The sequence below is a fragment of the Ictidomys tridecemlineatus genome, chromosome 5 (genome assembly GCF_052094955.1).
Source record: "Ictidomys tridecemlineatus isolate mIctTri1 chromosome 5, mIctTri1.hap1, whole genome shotgun sequence".
Taxonomy (NCBI): domain Eukaryota; kingdom Metazoa; phylum Chordata; class Mammalia; order Rodentia; family Sciuridae; genus Ictidomys; species Ictidomys tridecemlineatus.
The window spans coordinates 172,528,847-172,543,543 of record NC_135481.1 but is presented as its reverse complement, the minus strand read 5'-3'; the positions used below and the strand labels follow the sequence as shown (position 1 = coordinate 172,543,543).

At 40.0% G+C, this 14,697-nt stretch overlaps 2 protein-coding genes across 14 annotated transcripts in view; both read right to left on the bottom strand.

Annotated features, from left to right (window-relative positions):
- The window catches only part of Ubox5 (U-box domain containing 5), a 31,069-nt gene extending 16,468 nt beyond the window's left edge, over window positions 1-14,601 (bottom strand). For 3 of the 5 annotated variants that reach the window (XM_040276183.2, XM_040276186.2, XM_040276184.2), the window contains exon 1: window positions 13,327-13,435. The gene's annotated coding sequence lies outside the window, so the exon portion shown is untranslated. Of the gene's footprint in view, window positions 1-13,326; window positions 13,436-14,195; window positions 14,336-14,472 lie in introns of those variants that run through there. The other 2 variants (XM_078051514.1, XM_078051513.1) reach the window with 2 other exon arrangements.
- Fastkd5 (FAST kinase domains 5) lies at window positions 6,093-14,586 on the bottom strand. Of its 9 annotated transcripts, none has more exons than XM_078051500.1 (4): window positions 14,196-14,227; window positions 13,327-13,435; window positions 11,920-12,027; window positions 6,093-9,229 (listed from the first exon to the last, which is right to left on the bottom strand). In XM_078051500.1, exon 4 carries the CDS (start codon window positions 9,176-9,178, stop codon window positions 6,752-6,754), a length of 2,427 nt encoding a protein of 808 aa, XP_077907626.1. In that variant the 5' UTR covers window positions 9,179-9,229; window positions 11,920-12,027; window positions 13,327-13,435; window positions 14,196-14,227; the 3' UTR covers window positions 6,093-6,751. The 9 variants fall into 9 exon arrangements, with proteins under 9 accessions (XP_077907626.1, XP_077907627.1, XP_077907628.1 ...); XM_078051501.1 differs by lacking the exon at window positions 14,196-14,227 and adding an exon at window positions 12,680-12,743; XM_078051502.1 differs by lacking the exon at window positions 14,196-14,227 and adding an exon at window positions 12,680-12,761 and having other exon boundaries at window positions 13,327-13,434.
- Window positions 14,602-14,697: the final 96 nt, after the last annotated feature.

Below are 14,697 nucleotides of genomic sequence, written 5' to 3'. Positions count from 1 at the left end.
TTGGTATCGAGTTTGGTGGACTCAAACAAGCATCCCACCTTATCCTTCAAGCAGCTAGGACTACAGCCATATCAGCATGCCAGGTTTGAATATACACCACTTAGCTACAGGCTGGAATAGGAGGCAGGGAAAGCATTGAATATACGAAGGGGCTTAGACAACTTCATCTGGTAGAATGAAGTAGTGTTTCTCCAAACTCAAGACCAAGAGCTCCAATTAGTGAGATATAACCAGTAATTTTTTAATTAAGTAGAATAGAAAGGAAATATCAGTATGCACTAATGTAAAGGTGAACATACTGTCTTGTAAAACTTTTTCAGTTATATATCCATGTACACTCATTCATTCAAGGTTTTGATGTAAAGCATTTTGATTTTTTGGTAGTACTAGGGATTGAACCCAGGGCCCTGCACATGAGAGGCAAGTGTTCTACCACTGAGTTTCATACTCAGTCCTTTTGGAGACAGGGTCTTACTAGGTTGCCCAAGCTGGTTTCAAACTTATGTTCTTTTGCCTCATCTCGAAAGTAGCTGGAATCACAGGCATGTGTCACTATGCCAGGAATAAAAGGCATTTCTTACTAAGGGTTGTTGTTAAAAAAAAAAAAAATGTTTGAAAGTTACTGGTCAGAGGGAAGTCATAGAAGGCTTATAATAAGGAAGAAAAATGACACTAATGAAAAGCCTGCCATTAACCTCCTAGATGATGTAACAATTTTGAACCACTTAGAAGCAATTCATCCTTCAATTGGTTTCCCTTTCCTCTGGCTGATGTGTTCTCACTATCTTTTCTGTATTATAGGAGTGATTATCTTTGTAAATGGCTTCCTAAAGATACCAAGGTATAAACTACTTAGAAATAAGCTAGTAGCCTCAATTTTTCTTTGACATTTTCTCCCCTTTTTAGAGGGATATTCTTTTTTGAACTACTGAGCATTTCACAAGGATTTCAAAGCTACTAAGAAACTGATTATTTAAAAGATATTTAATTAAACCTTTCAAGATAATTGTAGGTTAAGTTGTAAGAAACAGAGTATCTTTTACACAGTTTTTCCTGGTGGTAATTCTTACATAGTTATAATACAACAGCATGACTAGAAAACTTACAATAACAATCTACTGATCTTACTTAGATTTCACCAGTTTTATATGCATTCATTTGTGCAGGCCTACGTCTTCAGTTCTATGCAATTTTATTCCATGTGTAGATTTGTGTAATCAATACCATAGTCAAGATAACAAAACAGTTCAAGCACCACAAGGACCCCTTGTGCTACCCATTAAGAAGTCATTTATTGGCTGGGCATGGTGGTGCACCCTTGCAATTCTAGTGACTGGAAAAAGGCTAAGGCAGGAGGATCACATGTTTTAAACTAGCCTCAGCAACTCAGGGAGGCCCTAAGCTACTCAGCAAGAACCTGTCTCAAAATAAAGAGGACTGGAATGTGGCTCAGTAGTAGAACATCCCTGGGTTCAATGACCAGTACTACTAAGAAAAAAAAAAAAGTCATTTATTTTATAAAGTCAAATACTTTTTTGTTTATTTATTGGGTAGTGCTGGGAATAGAACCTAGGGCCTCACAAATGGTAGGCAAGCACTCTACCAATGCAATACACCCTCAACCCCAAAGTACTGTTATTACCACAGAAATCCTGAAGTTCTTCACTCATATCTAAGTCCCTTAAGACATCAGTTAAGCCCACTGTTCACATTGTAAGAAACAAATTTGAGTGATATTATCATTCATGTCATTTAAATGATAACTGTGACTATTTAAAAAAATGTAAAAGTATACATAAAACAAAGAAAAAGAACACAAATCTTTAAATTCAATTATTTACTCATCCATATAAAATGTTTGACTTATTCACATTATCCTTAGAGCTGGCTAAAATGAAAGACAGCTGTCTCAACCTATCACACACAGTTGGTTGCCCACAAGTGAAAGTTTATGGGAGTATTACAACTATATATTTGTAAAAAATCTGTATCTAGGATTATGTGTACATGAATAGTTTGGGAGGTAATGGTGGGCATGCAGAAGTTTAAACATGTCATACTCTACTAGACTAGAGGGATACGTTGGGGGATTTTTTCTCCTCTTTTGGGTTTAAAATTCTTCTAAATACTAACCAAGTGTGGTAGCCATGCCTATAATCCCAGCACTCAGGAGGCCGAGGCAGAAGGATCATAGGTTTGAGGGCAGTCTCAGCAACTTAGCAAGGACCTATGCAACCTAGCAAGACCCTGTCTCAAAATAAAAAATAAACAGTGCTGGGGATGTAGCTCAGGGATTAAGCACTCCGGGTACAATCCCAAGTACCCAAAACACACACACACACACACACACACACAAAGTTGTTATAAATAGTTAAACACATGCACTGGATTTCTGAGGTCTCCAGATGGTATCAGGGAGGGCTGATCATAAAATATTTGCTCTGGGTATTTCTTGGCAGCTGATAGCCACTGGATGTCCAGATGGGACAAACCTTTCTTCCCTGCCTCTCTGTACTCAGGCTCAGGAAGGGAAAATGTAAGGGAAAGAACAAGAAAGGAGTCAGAAGTCAACTGCCCAACTGTATTGGTCTACCCAGGACCGAAGGGATTATCAAAATGTGTGACTTTCAGTGCTGGGAGAGTCCCAGGCAAACTGGGACAAGTTGGTCACTCCGTCCTGAAGGTTGTTGTCTGTGATGCCCTGGAGCTTAAAGAAATGAAGCAAACCTTTTGTTGTTGTTGTTGTAGTTCAGAACCTGGGGGTGGGAAAGAATGGAGGGGTAATTTGGAAGAGAATAAGGTGACCATGACACTTCTTGAAAATTTAAGCATCCACCTTCCTTTAGCCTACAAAAAAGTTACCATAGCTGAATTATACAATCTGATTTTTAGTTTCACGCAAAAGAAATGGAAAATAATTCTGGTAGATACACATATTTTTAAAGACTAAGCTCAAACAGGATACAGAGGGGGAAAAAAGATTACCTGTCAAATAAGAGAAAAGCATTTAACTTTATAGAGTGGGTGGAATACTAACACAGTGAGCAATTTTATAAATTAGGCACTTCAGCTTTTAAAGACACATAATACTTCTCATAATTTCTAAATTGAGTCACTTGTCCATCCATGAAGTTTGACTTAAATGCATTTTTCTTAGAGTTGGTTAAACTGAAAGACTGTTGCCTACCAGTGAGAGAACTAGAACACAGGCAGGGATCTAAAAGATGCCTGAAATTTTATATCACATGTACCTAAGTCACCTTTAAGGGTTTATGTTTGAGGCACTATGCTCAGCACAAATGGACATTTCTGTGTCCATGCATATTAGGCAAGCACACTACTACTAAGTTATACCCTTAGCCCATGCATACAGTTTTTACTCTTAAGCAAACCACAGCATCAAAATGAGGCACAAATGGACATGTTTTTCTTTTAAAAGATTCAGACTCAAAACAAGATATACAATGAATTGCCTTAATAACAATGTCAGGGAAATTCTATGGGATCTCAGGTGAGGTGGCCAGGCTCTACAATCAACCTGACCTTAATCCGGTCCCTTTCCTCCAGGACCTAACTTCGAGTCTTATCTCCCTCCTGAATTTTCAACTATCTCCAATTATAGTACTCCATTTTTAACAAATGCAATCATTCATTCAAGTCTATTCTGTGCACCACCACCACCACCACCACCCCACCCAAATAAAACTTGTCTTGATACTATGCTTTAGGGTCGCCAGATTTAACAAATAAAAACGGTTCACTTAAACCTGAACTTCAGCCGGGAATGGTGACACACACCTATAATCCCAGCAACATGGGAGACTGAGGCAGGAGGATCCCAAATTCAAGGTCAGCCTTAGCAATTCAGCAATTCTGTATCTCAAAATAAAAAGGACTAGAGATGGGGGCTGGGATTGTGGCTCAGCGGTACAGTGCTTGCCTAGCACGGGCGGGACCTGGGTTCGATCCTCAGCACCAAATAAAAATAAAGGCATTGTGTTGTGTCCATCTACACCTAAAAAAATAAATATTAAAAAAAAAAAGGACTAGGGATGTAGCTCAGTGGTAAAGCATCTGTGGATTCAATCCTCAGACACTCCCTGTTCACACACACATATACACACACAAAAAGAAAAAGCCCAAACTTCAGCAAAACAATGAATTATTTTAAGTATAAGAAATGTTCCACCCAGTGCAGAGACACACACCTGTAATCCCAGCTACTCGGGAAGCTGAGGTAGGAGGATCACAAGCTCAATGCCAGCCTGGGCAACCTAGCAAGAACCTGTCTCAAAATAGAATAACAAGTACTGGGGATATAGTTTAGTGATAGAGAATCTGAGAGTCTGAATTCAACCCACAGTACTTCAAGGAGAAAGAGAGAGAGAGAGATAGATCACATGTACTATTTGGGTCACAAACTAAAATAATTTATTAGAGACTCAGAAAAGTAGGAACAAAAAATAAAAGGAACTCCCTCAACATTATAAAGGGTTTATGAAAAAACCCACAACAAACATCATAATTGGTGAAAGATTGGAGCTGGGGATGTGGCTCAAGTAGTAGCGTGCTCGCCTGGCATGCGTGAGGCACTGGGTTTGATCCTCAGCACTACATAAAAAATAAAATAAAGATACTGTGTCCACTTAAAGCTAAAAAATAAATATTAAAAAAAAATTGGTGAAAGATTGAAAGCATTCAAGGAACAATAAGGATACCTACTTTCACCAATTCTATTCTTTATCTTACTAGAAGTTCTTGCCAAAGCAATCAGGCAAGAAAAAGAAATCCAAAGTGGAAAGAGAAACATAAAGCTGTCTCTATGTTCAGACAACATGAGCTGACATACAGAAAATTCTAAAGGATCCAAACAATAATAACAACAAAAAACAATGTGAGCTAATAACTGAATGAAGCAAAATAGCATGTTTGACAGATCACGATCAAAGGCCAATGGAACTAGGTATGAGGGCACATGCCTATGATCCAACTACTTGGGAAGCTGAAATAGGAGCATCCCAAGTTTGAGGCCAGCCTCAGTAACTGAGGCCCTGTCTCAAAAATAACAAGGGCTGGGGATATAGCTCAGTGGTAAAATGCCCCTGGGTTGAATCATCAATATGGAAAAAAAAAAAATGAAAAAAAGACTGAAGTGCTGTTGGACAGAGTGAGAAATCTTCTCTGAAGAAGTGAGAGAGAGACCTTAACAATAGGAGGAGGGATCCCTCTTTCTTTTGTAGTGTGGGGGAATCAAACCTCATATATGGTAGGCAAGCAATCTACCACTGAACTACATCTGTAGTCCAGAGTGATCCCTTTTGAAAGAAATTTTCACAGACCCCAACTGTTTACTAAAATTACTTATATTGTTATTTACACAGAAAATCTCTATATTGGTGACTCTAGTATAAGCAAAAAGGAATCAACAAAACCTGTCCATGGGACTACCTGATTTGAAAGGTAACTCATTTTCTTCCCATCTGGGCTACTTGCCATGAAAAACATTCATCAGATTTGGGAACTACTGGCCTCTTAGGCTCTTATATAATTCTATTTTTCTAGGTCCAATTTTAAGAAGAAAACATGGGAGGCCTGGAGAGAAGAGTTTATGCAAGAAGTGTAGAAATGTGGAATAGGGAGCTAAGAAGAAGATATTAACTCCAATTCTGAAATTGGAAGAACAAGCAACTAAGGATAACCAATCAAATCTAAACAAAAATGAGAACTTTTATTTTAGACTGTGAAGAACACACACAGAGGTAAAGTCCTGAAATGTAAGTAAAGCTGTGATTCTTCTTTAAAACAAAGAATATGATAACTACTTTTATAAAAATTGGCTTTACACAATACCTAAATTTTTATTCTAAAAGCTTAAAATAATTGAGACATAAGGCTAGTAAACAAAGTGCAAGAGGAGGGCTGGGGTTGTGGCTCAGATATAGCGCACTCGCCAGGCATGCTTGAGGCACTGGGTTCAATCCTGTGCACCATACAAAAATAAAATAAAGGTATTGTATCCACCTACAACTAAAAAATATTAAAAAAAAAAGAAAGAAGGAAATAAAAACTGCAATAGGAATTACTAGACCATGGACATTTTAAAATGTTTATTACTTACTAAGAGTAATATGCACAAATTAGCAATAACTTATTACTGCTACAGGTCACAATTAATTCACAGTTAACATATATTAGCTCAATCTGTAACAGATAACACCATGATTAATTCTCTTCAACAGATTATTTTATTACTAAATTTACATTCTGGCTTTTATAATTATTTTGCTCTATAAATTGAGTATGATTTTATTCAAAATGCTCGGGACCAGGTTGGGCGCAGCAGCGCACACCCGTATTCCCAGTGGCTGGGGAGGCTGAGGCAGGAAAATAGCAAGTTTAAAGCTAGCCTCATCAACTTAGAGAGGTCCTAAGCAACTTAGCAAGACCCTGTCTCAAAACAACAACAAAAAAAAGGGTCAGAATGTGGAGCCTCTGGCTCAGTTCCTAATTAAAAAAAAAAAAAAAAAAAAAAAAAAAGCTTGAGACAAGAAAGACTTTGAGTTGCTTCAGATTAAGAAATATCTGCATAGACTACCATTTGAATATCCCTAATCCAAAAGTCTAAAATCCAAAGTGAATGGTCATGGTGGTATTCAAAGTTCCAGATTCTGGAACGTTTTGGATTTTCAAATTAGGGATGCTCAACCTGTGTACACCAACAGTTTAGAGTAAAAATACCCATGAAAGCCCTTTAGAGAACAGAAGTGAACACTTTCTCATGGAGGAAAGCCAGCTTCTCTAAACGAGTTCGTTTTAGTAGTGGGAGCCATTCCCAGTAGGATAATTCTACCACATGGTACCCAAGCCGAACCAGCTGCCGCCTCTTCATATTGTGCAGTCCAAGCAGATCCCTGGAACCATAGCAATATTGGTTCCTGTTCGTCAACTGAATAGCCAGCTTCACTGGTGGGGCCTGCACATGGGCTGAGGGATGCAGGCCAGTCATCTCCACAGCTCCCAATCTACCTGCCATATTTGAAAGAAAATTCCCCAAGGATTCTTTCTCTGACTTTACAGGCTGCTGCAAAGTCTCTGACTCACTGTTCTCCTGGAAATGCCCTCTTGCTTTCCCTTTCAGCAACTGATTCATCAAATTATCTGTAAGGCTGACTCCTACATGCTTAAGCTTTAATTTGGCTACATCATCAGCTGGTATGGCTTCTTTATTAAATGGTAATGGCTTCATGTTAATGTCAAGCTGGACCTCTAAGTCAGAAGACCGAGTATGAGGCAAAATCATATGGTGCTTGATGTACTGGGGGCCTCCCAACATGGTCTCAAGTAAAGAGAGAGCTTCTAGGAATTCAGGCTTTGAGTTCATATCTTTCCTTGCTAAATTCCAAAGCTTAGCAGATGCCTCTTGCTGAAGGTAAGAACTAAGACGACTGCCTCTATAATCTGGACACTCAACACCAACTGTACCATCAAGAGTGTACAGTTCCTTGGTGAGTTCAAATTTACTTCTCTCCTGAGCTAGCTTGACAAACCCTGGACTCAAAGCAAAATCAATAAGCTCTATTGGAAAGTACTCCGAAAATGCCAGACCCAGCAGGCAGGTGGGCAGGTGTTCTGGATATTGGTTGAATTCAGGCATCTTTCTGTGAATTTCATTGATCAGGCTAGAATAAAATTCTTCTGTGTTGGGTGGCTTATAATTCAGAGTTCCAAATGACCACAGAATTTTGGCAATATCTTTACTGCGACAGTGCACTACTCTAGGAGGCAAAGAAGCAGCCACGGCATTCATTACTCCTTCATCCAGAAAGTGTAAAGCTGAGCAGGCAAGAGTCAGGTGCATAACACCCTGAACCCCCAGGGAAGGAATTCGCTGAGGAGCTATCTCTCCAAAGCGCTTCATGAAATTTACATGATCCACATGAGTGAATCTGAACATTTTAAGAATATGCACTAAGGCATGACTACTCAGATGCTCCATGTCAGCACAAGCCAAATCTCCAAGTTTCCGCATTACAAATTCAGAGAGACTACTACTTGACTTAAAGAATCCCAAACAGATTGTACCAACCTCCTCTAAGTTGATCAAATCTATATACTTAAGGATCAATAATTCCAGTTTTTGCATTAGGTCCTGAGGCACCTGTCGACTTTCACCTATAATATAAATTAAGTGAATCAGCTGGGACAAGGATAGATCTTTCCAGTGCAAATTAAGGTAACTAAAAAAAATTTTTAAAAACTGAGGTACTCTGAGACCTAAGCACCGCCAGAGATCAGCCACCAAGAGAAGCTGATTCAGACTCATCTCCCATACCTGTTGACAAAACCTGGTTTCATACACATCTAGCATTGAATGAGAGTGAGGAATTCCTAAACTAACAAAGGCTTTCAAAATACTGATTAGATCTGGAATATCAAAGACTTGTATATTTTTCACACTCAATTGGCAGAGCAGAGCAAAGCTGGTACTTGTCAGCAAAACAGGATGCTGTTCTGTAGGCAAAGAGCTCAGCTTACAGAAATAATCAGCAATGATTTGAGGTTGAAGGTTACTTTGATAAACTGTGACTTTGTGCAAAATTAGTTCGCCTTCTGAAACAGAGAGGGGCTGACAAGTCTCAGATCTGTTATAGCTGTGAAGCTGGTATTCTGGCCTTAGCTGTAGGAAAACTCGGGTGCCTTCAAAGGAATCAAAAACTTCTACATCCTCTTCATCAATTTTCATAGTCCTGGGTGAGTCCAGCTGCAACTTCCTGGCTTTAGAGGTAGAAGCTTTGCTGAATTCCAAACCCAGAAAGGCACTGCTGATTGTGAAGACCCTCTGAGAAAAGGTACCACTACCAACGTTCTTAACTTTTCTGGCAGGATGGCAGGAACTACTACGCTCAGGAGGGGCCTTTCCCCTATGTCGTATATTGCTTCCCATATTCCAATATGCCACACTTTGGGTGGCACTGTAGGCAAAAGAATCGCGAAATGCTTGATATTTTAAAGGTTTTAATAATTTGAGAGTAGCTGCCATTCTGATGTCAGTACTGATCTTTTTGGCAGTCAGAGCACAGTCCTCACAGGTTTGACCAAACAATTTCTTGTTTATATGATGCTTGATTACAGCTGGACGGGGAGATGTTCCACAGAAACTGCCTGGAATCTTCGGCATATCACAAGAGTCACGGTTCACAAATGACTCAGCCCGAATTGGTGCCAGATACTGAAAAAAGGGTAGATGAAGAATGAGTGGCTTCCACCTATCACATAACCAAAATTTATACATTATAAGAAATAGAGTCAAACCACACTGTTATCCACTCAAGTTAGTCTACTGCTAGTGAATGCCCAAACAACAAAACAGAATGCTATCAAAGATAAATTGTGTACCTTGTATAAAGGCAGAGAAAAACCCCAAACCCAGGGTACCACAGAGTAGTTCCTAGACTGCTGTTCAGTCCACACTTTCTTCCTTTCAGAAGAGAAGCAGTGACAACTAGAGAAGACAGGTGCTCTACTAATACTCAATAGAAAGCTGAGTGAAAGTAAGCAATCATTCCATCTCTTTAATATCAATACAGAAAGATCATACTTGGAGAACAGAAAGTTTATAAAAACTGCCATGCATAAAGGAAAAAGTGGGATTTGGTAAAAGATTTAACTTATACACAAAATAACACTCCCAATTCTTATAATACAAACTTTTAGTTACAAAATTCTGTTATTCTAACACTATGCCTATACCTTTCAGATGGTGACTGTTATCTCCAGAAGGATTTTTTTAGTTCTAGAGTCTGAATCAAGGAGTACTCTACCACTGTGCTACATCTCCAGCCCTTTTTGAGACAGGGTCTCACTACATTGTTCAGGCTGGCTTCAAACCTTCAATCCATGGGCCACTGTGCTAAGCACCAGGGGGCTTGTAAGAGAATCTGAATCACTAGTGCAAAGTAGTTGTTCAACCAGGAAGTATATTCAGAAATTCATGTTGAGCTAGGAGTGATTCAATGGCAGAGCACTTCCCTAACTGTGTGAGGCCCTGGGTTCAATCCCCAGTACTACTAAAAAAGAAAAAAAAATGAACATCATTTTACCATACTACCTGGCTACCATGTGGGGGAGCAGTGCAGCTTTCCTATGATGAAGGCAGATTAGCAACGCTTCTACTGAGACAAGTACTGAATCAAGTGCTGATTATATCCTTACTCTGCCTGTAAACAGTACAATTTTCATTTTTCTTCTATGGCAGAAATCATAGAGGCTATGAAACTGACTCTGCCATACTCTTGCTTTCCTTAATAGTTATTCTTTCTTTCCATTTAGGTGCCAAAGCCTAATAAGCAAAAACTGAGATCTGAGCTGCCAACTCATGGAGCACATAAGGCTATTCCACAAGGGTTGCAGAAAATTCCACAAGGGCTCTCAGGGGGTCAGAATGACTTTCTGAAATGTCTGCCCAATTCTGCTGTCAGGTCCTTTCTTCCAGAGCCCATAGCATAAGAACCACAACTATAAGGCAGGCCAGTGGCTATTATGGTAGGCAAACTACACAGGGTTCTTTTGGTGGCAGGAATGTATTTAATTTCTTTCTTTGTGAACTATAGCAGAAATCTTTCACAGTACATCTTTATACAGTTGGCTGCTGTTTTATTGGTTTGGTTTGGGCTTTGTTTTGTTTTGTTGTTGTTTGCAGTACTATGGCTTCTTCAAGCAGAATTTGGGACTTCAAGAGGTAGATTGCCAAATCTGAATCTATAGCATCTGACTCTAGGTTGAATCTCTTGGTAGGCAAAAATGGTCCATAGGTGCTGGGGTGGTGGTGCATGCCTATAATCCCAGCAACTCAGGAGGCTGAGGCAGGAGGATCATGAGTTCAAACCCAGTCTCAGCAACTAAGAGTAGCCTTAAGCAACTTAGCAAGACCCTGTTTCAAAAAATAAAAAGGATTGGGGATGTAGCTCAGTGATAAAGCACATGCTTAGCATACGTGAGGAACTGAGTTCAATCTCCAGCACCACCAGGGGAAAAAAAAAAAAAAAGAGGATTTATATGCCTTAAAATAGTCACTAAGAATCTCAACAGGGTAGCATAGGCATGAAGGAAATAAAAGACAAAACAGGTAATAGAACGCTCTAGTTGACAGAACAGGGCCTTTAAGAAAACCTGCTTGAGACCTGGAATTTAAATTTAGTCCAACACAGTATAAAACTAAAAGTTATACACATAAATCTATAGTCCTTCATCTCATCTGAATTCTTCAGAGAGCCTTCACAGACATAACTTTAAAAAAAAAAAAAACTTTCTCTTTTTGATTTTTAACAAAATATCCATATAAAAACTGAAAACAAGTCAAATGTCCATCCAGTAGGAAGAGGCTGGTTTGCATGGTATGTTTGTGACAGACACAAGTACACACAAATATTCAACAGAGTGAATAATTACACAAATGAGTGCCATCACCTAAAAAAGTCTTTTTTCCCAGTATTAGGGCATTTTACCCCAGCCCTTTTAGTGTTTTTTGTTGTTGTTGTTTTTAAATAGGATCTTGCAAAATTGCCAAGACTGGCCCCAAATTTGCAATCCTCTTTCCTCAGCCTCCTGAGTCACTGGAATTACAGGTGTATGCCACTGTATGCGGCTTCATCTCCTTTTTTTTAAAAATATTTTTTTAGATGTTGCTAGACATTTATTTTATTCATTTATTTATATGTAGTGCTGAGAATCGAACCCAGTGCCTCAGACATGCTAGGCAAGTGCTCTACCACTGAGCTACAACCCCAGCCCCTCATCTCTTCTTTAGGAGTCATACTGAATTAGAGTGGATCGTTAGAGACCCTTAGACCCTGACATTTCCAAAAGGCACTGCCCAAACCACCCTGAATGATGTGATTTTACAAGGGTGAGGAATCTTACCTTTCCATCTTCCAGGTACAAGTCTGAGCAAGGCCAAAGAGCTTCATTTTAAACTATGGTCGAGAAGTTAGAAAAAGGGAGCCAGGTAGAAGAAGGCAGCCAAGCTAACTGTAGATTAAATATATGACACTCTCAGCATATACAGTTTACCAGTTGCCAGATCTTACCCCTCAGTTCTCATTATTTTTTTTAAATATATTTTTTTAAATTGTAGTTGAACACAATACCTTTATTTTATTTATTTATTTATTTTTATGTGGTGCTGAGGATCAAAGCCAGCACCTCACATGTGCTAGGCGAGCATTATACTGCTGAACCACAACCCCAGTCCATCAATTCTCATTCTTTTCCTAGAAAGGAAAAGATCTTCCTAAGTACCAATAAAATCACCATAAATAATGAATACTCCAATGCCACCACCATCACCTTTAAAAAAATTTTTTTTCCCCTAGTGCTAGAAATTGAATCCAGGGCTTCACGCATGTTAGGGACATATTCTACCACTGAGCTACATTCCCAGCCACCAACCCCATTTTTGTCTCAGCAAATAATTTGTTGAGCAACCAAAAAGCAAAAAGACATATTCTACCACTGAGCTACATTTCCAGCCACCAACCCCATTTTTGTCTCAGCAAATAATTTGTTGAGCAACCAAAAAGCAAAGAATTAACTTTCTCTAGGTGAATCCTACTGCTGAGAGCCTCCAAAGCTTTAAAAGCTCCCAGTCAGGGCTTACAGGTAGACAGTAAAGATACTCAGCTGTTAAGGAGGATATTAACTGAGCCAGAATTTTCTGCACTTCTGTTTTCATTCAAGAGCAAGGCCTACAAGAGAAGGGTCTACTAGTACAAAGAAGGTTAAGAGTTAGTGTGAAGAAGGTGTCTAGGTTAAGGTTAAGTATCATCCACTAAGATAAGCCAAATCAAAATCAAGTCTAGCAACCCATCCCCTCCTTTTTGTTCTAGTTCTAGTGCTTATAGGAGAGACATTAGCACATCAAATCATTGTGAAACCTTTTTGCCTTTTATAGCCCTCCCTGGCCTTCTAAGATACCACTACTCTTCTATCAGAATGGCAAGAAGGGTGTGGGTAGAGATAGTCTGACAAAGCTGCAGATGATCTTGTCAGAGTCACTTCTTTCAAAGAATTTCATAAGACCCTATTTTTAGAAACTCTCTCCTCATGTAAGTGGAATAAAAGTTTTATGAATGGACTTTTCAAAAAAAGAAAAAGAAAGAAAGAAAGAAAAGAAATCTCTCCATATAACAACAGGGAACAGACATTTGTGTCCACCAGAGAAAAGAGGAAATCAAGGCACGTAAAAAGAAGTATCCACAAAGTCATGAAAGAAAATTCCCAAGTAAATGGCCTGAGTACCTATTACTGTTAGTGCATGCTTGGTCTTACCTGGTTTTCCAATTTGCAATGTTTTGCTTATGCTTTTTAGTCAGGCAAATGAGGAACTTCAAAATTCTTTTATATCAAACTTGATTATTTACATGATGAATGGCAAGGCCTTGTCAGAAATCAGAAAAAAAAAACAACACTAAACAGAAAAGAAAACCACACAGACAAACGAATATCAGTCTTGCATTATTCAGGACTCACTCTCTCAGCTGTATGATACAGCAGTGTTTTCATATTTTATTTTGGTCCACCAGGCAGGAGTAAATCATTCACGGGACTGCTCAAGGCCATTCAGGGCTATTAAGTGCAAAGCCAGCTGTTACTACTTAACAGTGTGCCCAAACTGCAGAAAACATGATTGGAGCACAAAAACACCAGGCACTGTTGATACTAAAGCATTGAGCTATGATCTCCACAGGATGAAACACTGTCAATCGGTCTACACTGAGTAAGCAATGAAGTGCCACCTGAGAAGCCCAAGGTTTGCACCTGGTATACGGGTACCTGCTCAGTCAGGTCAGAGAGCCTTTGTCATGATATGCACACAAAAAAAAGATCAATTATTTCCCGTCCCTGGAAAGAAAAGAGGGAGGGACAACAATACTACTCTGAATTAGGCTTGCACAGCCAGAAACTCTCTGCTAAAATGGGAAAAAGGCATATATCAAACTGGTACTTAAGACTCACCCCACCCCAATCAAGTTCTAAGCAAAATACTCTAAGGCCTGGCTAATCCAAGCGTGGTCTGCTGGAAGCTGGTTAGAAAAAGAATTTCAGGCCCCACCCTGAACCTGCTATCTCCAAGTGAGGATGAAAGGCACGCCAAAAGGTCTCACTACATTCTCACAACAGCTCTGGGAGGCACGTACTGCTGGAATCTCCATTTCACCGGGGAGAGGGGAATCAAGGTTGCGGTCTCCTGCCCAAGGTCAAAGAACTCCGGAGTGGCGAGGGTCGCCGAGGTTCTCTCCAGAGGAGATCCTCTGAGAGTCGTCCGCGCATTGGCCGGGAAGCGCTGACCAGGGCCTCGACTGACGCAAGCCCTGGGCGGACCTGAAGGGCAGGAGGCACAGCCGAAAGCGAAGTCGGTCGCAGGCACACGGAGCGGCCGCCGTGACATCTTCCCGGGCTACCGCCACCACTCACCTGAACCTGGCGAAGGCGGGCAGCGCAACACCAGACTCTGAAGCCCGCCCGCCGCAGCAACACACTAACTCCTCCGACAGCACTCGGCCTCACATCCCAACTTCCGGCCAATTGCCCGCTACTTCCGCCTGCTGCACGAGCGACGGGTGCGGCACAGGCTCTAAAACCTCTGTTAGCGTTTTCCAAGGACATTTTTCACTGGAGGTTTTTGAGGAGGAGAATGAG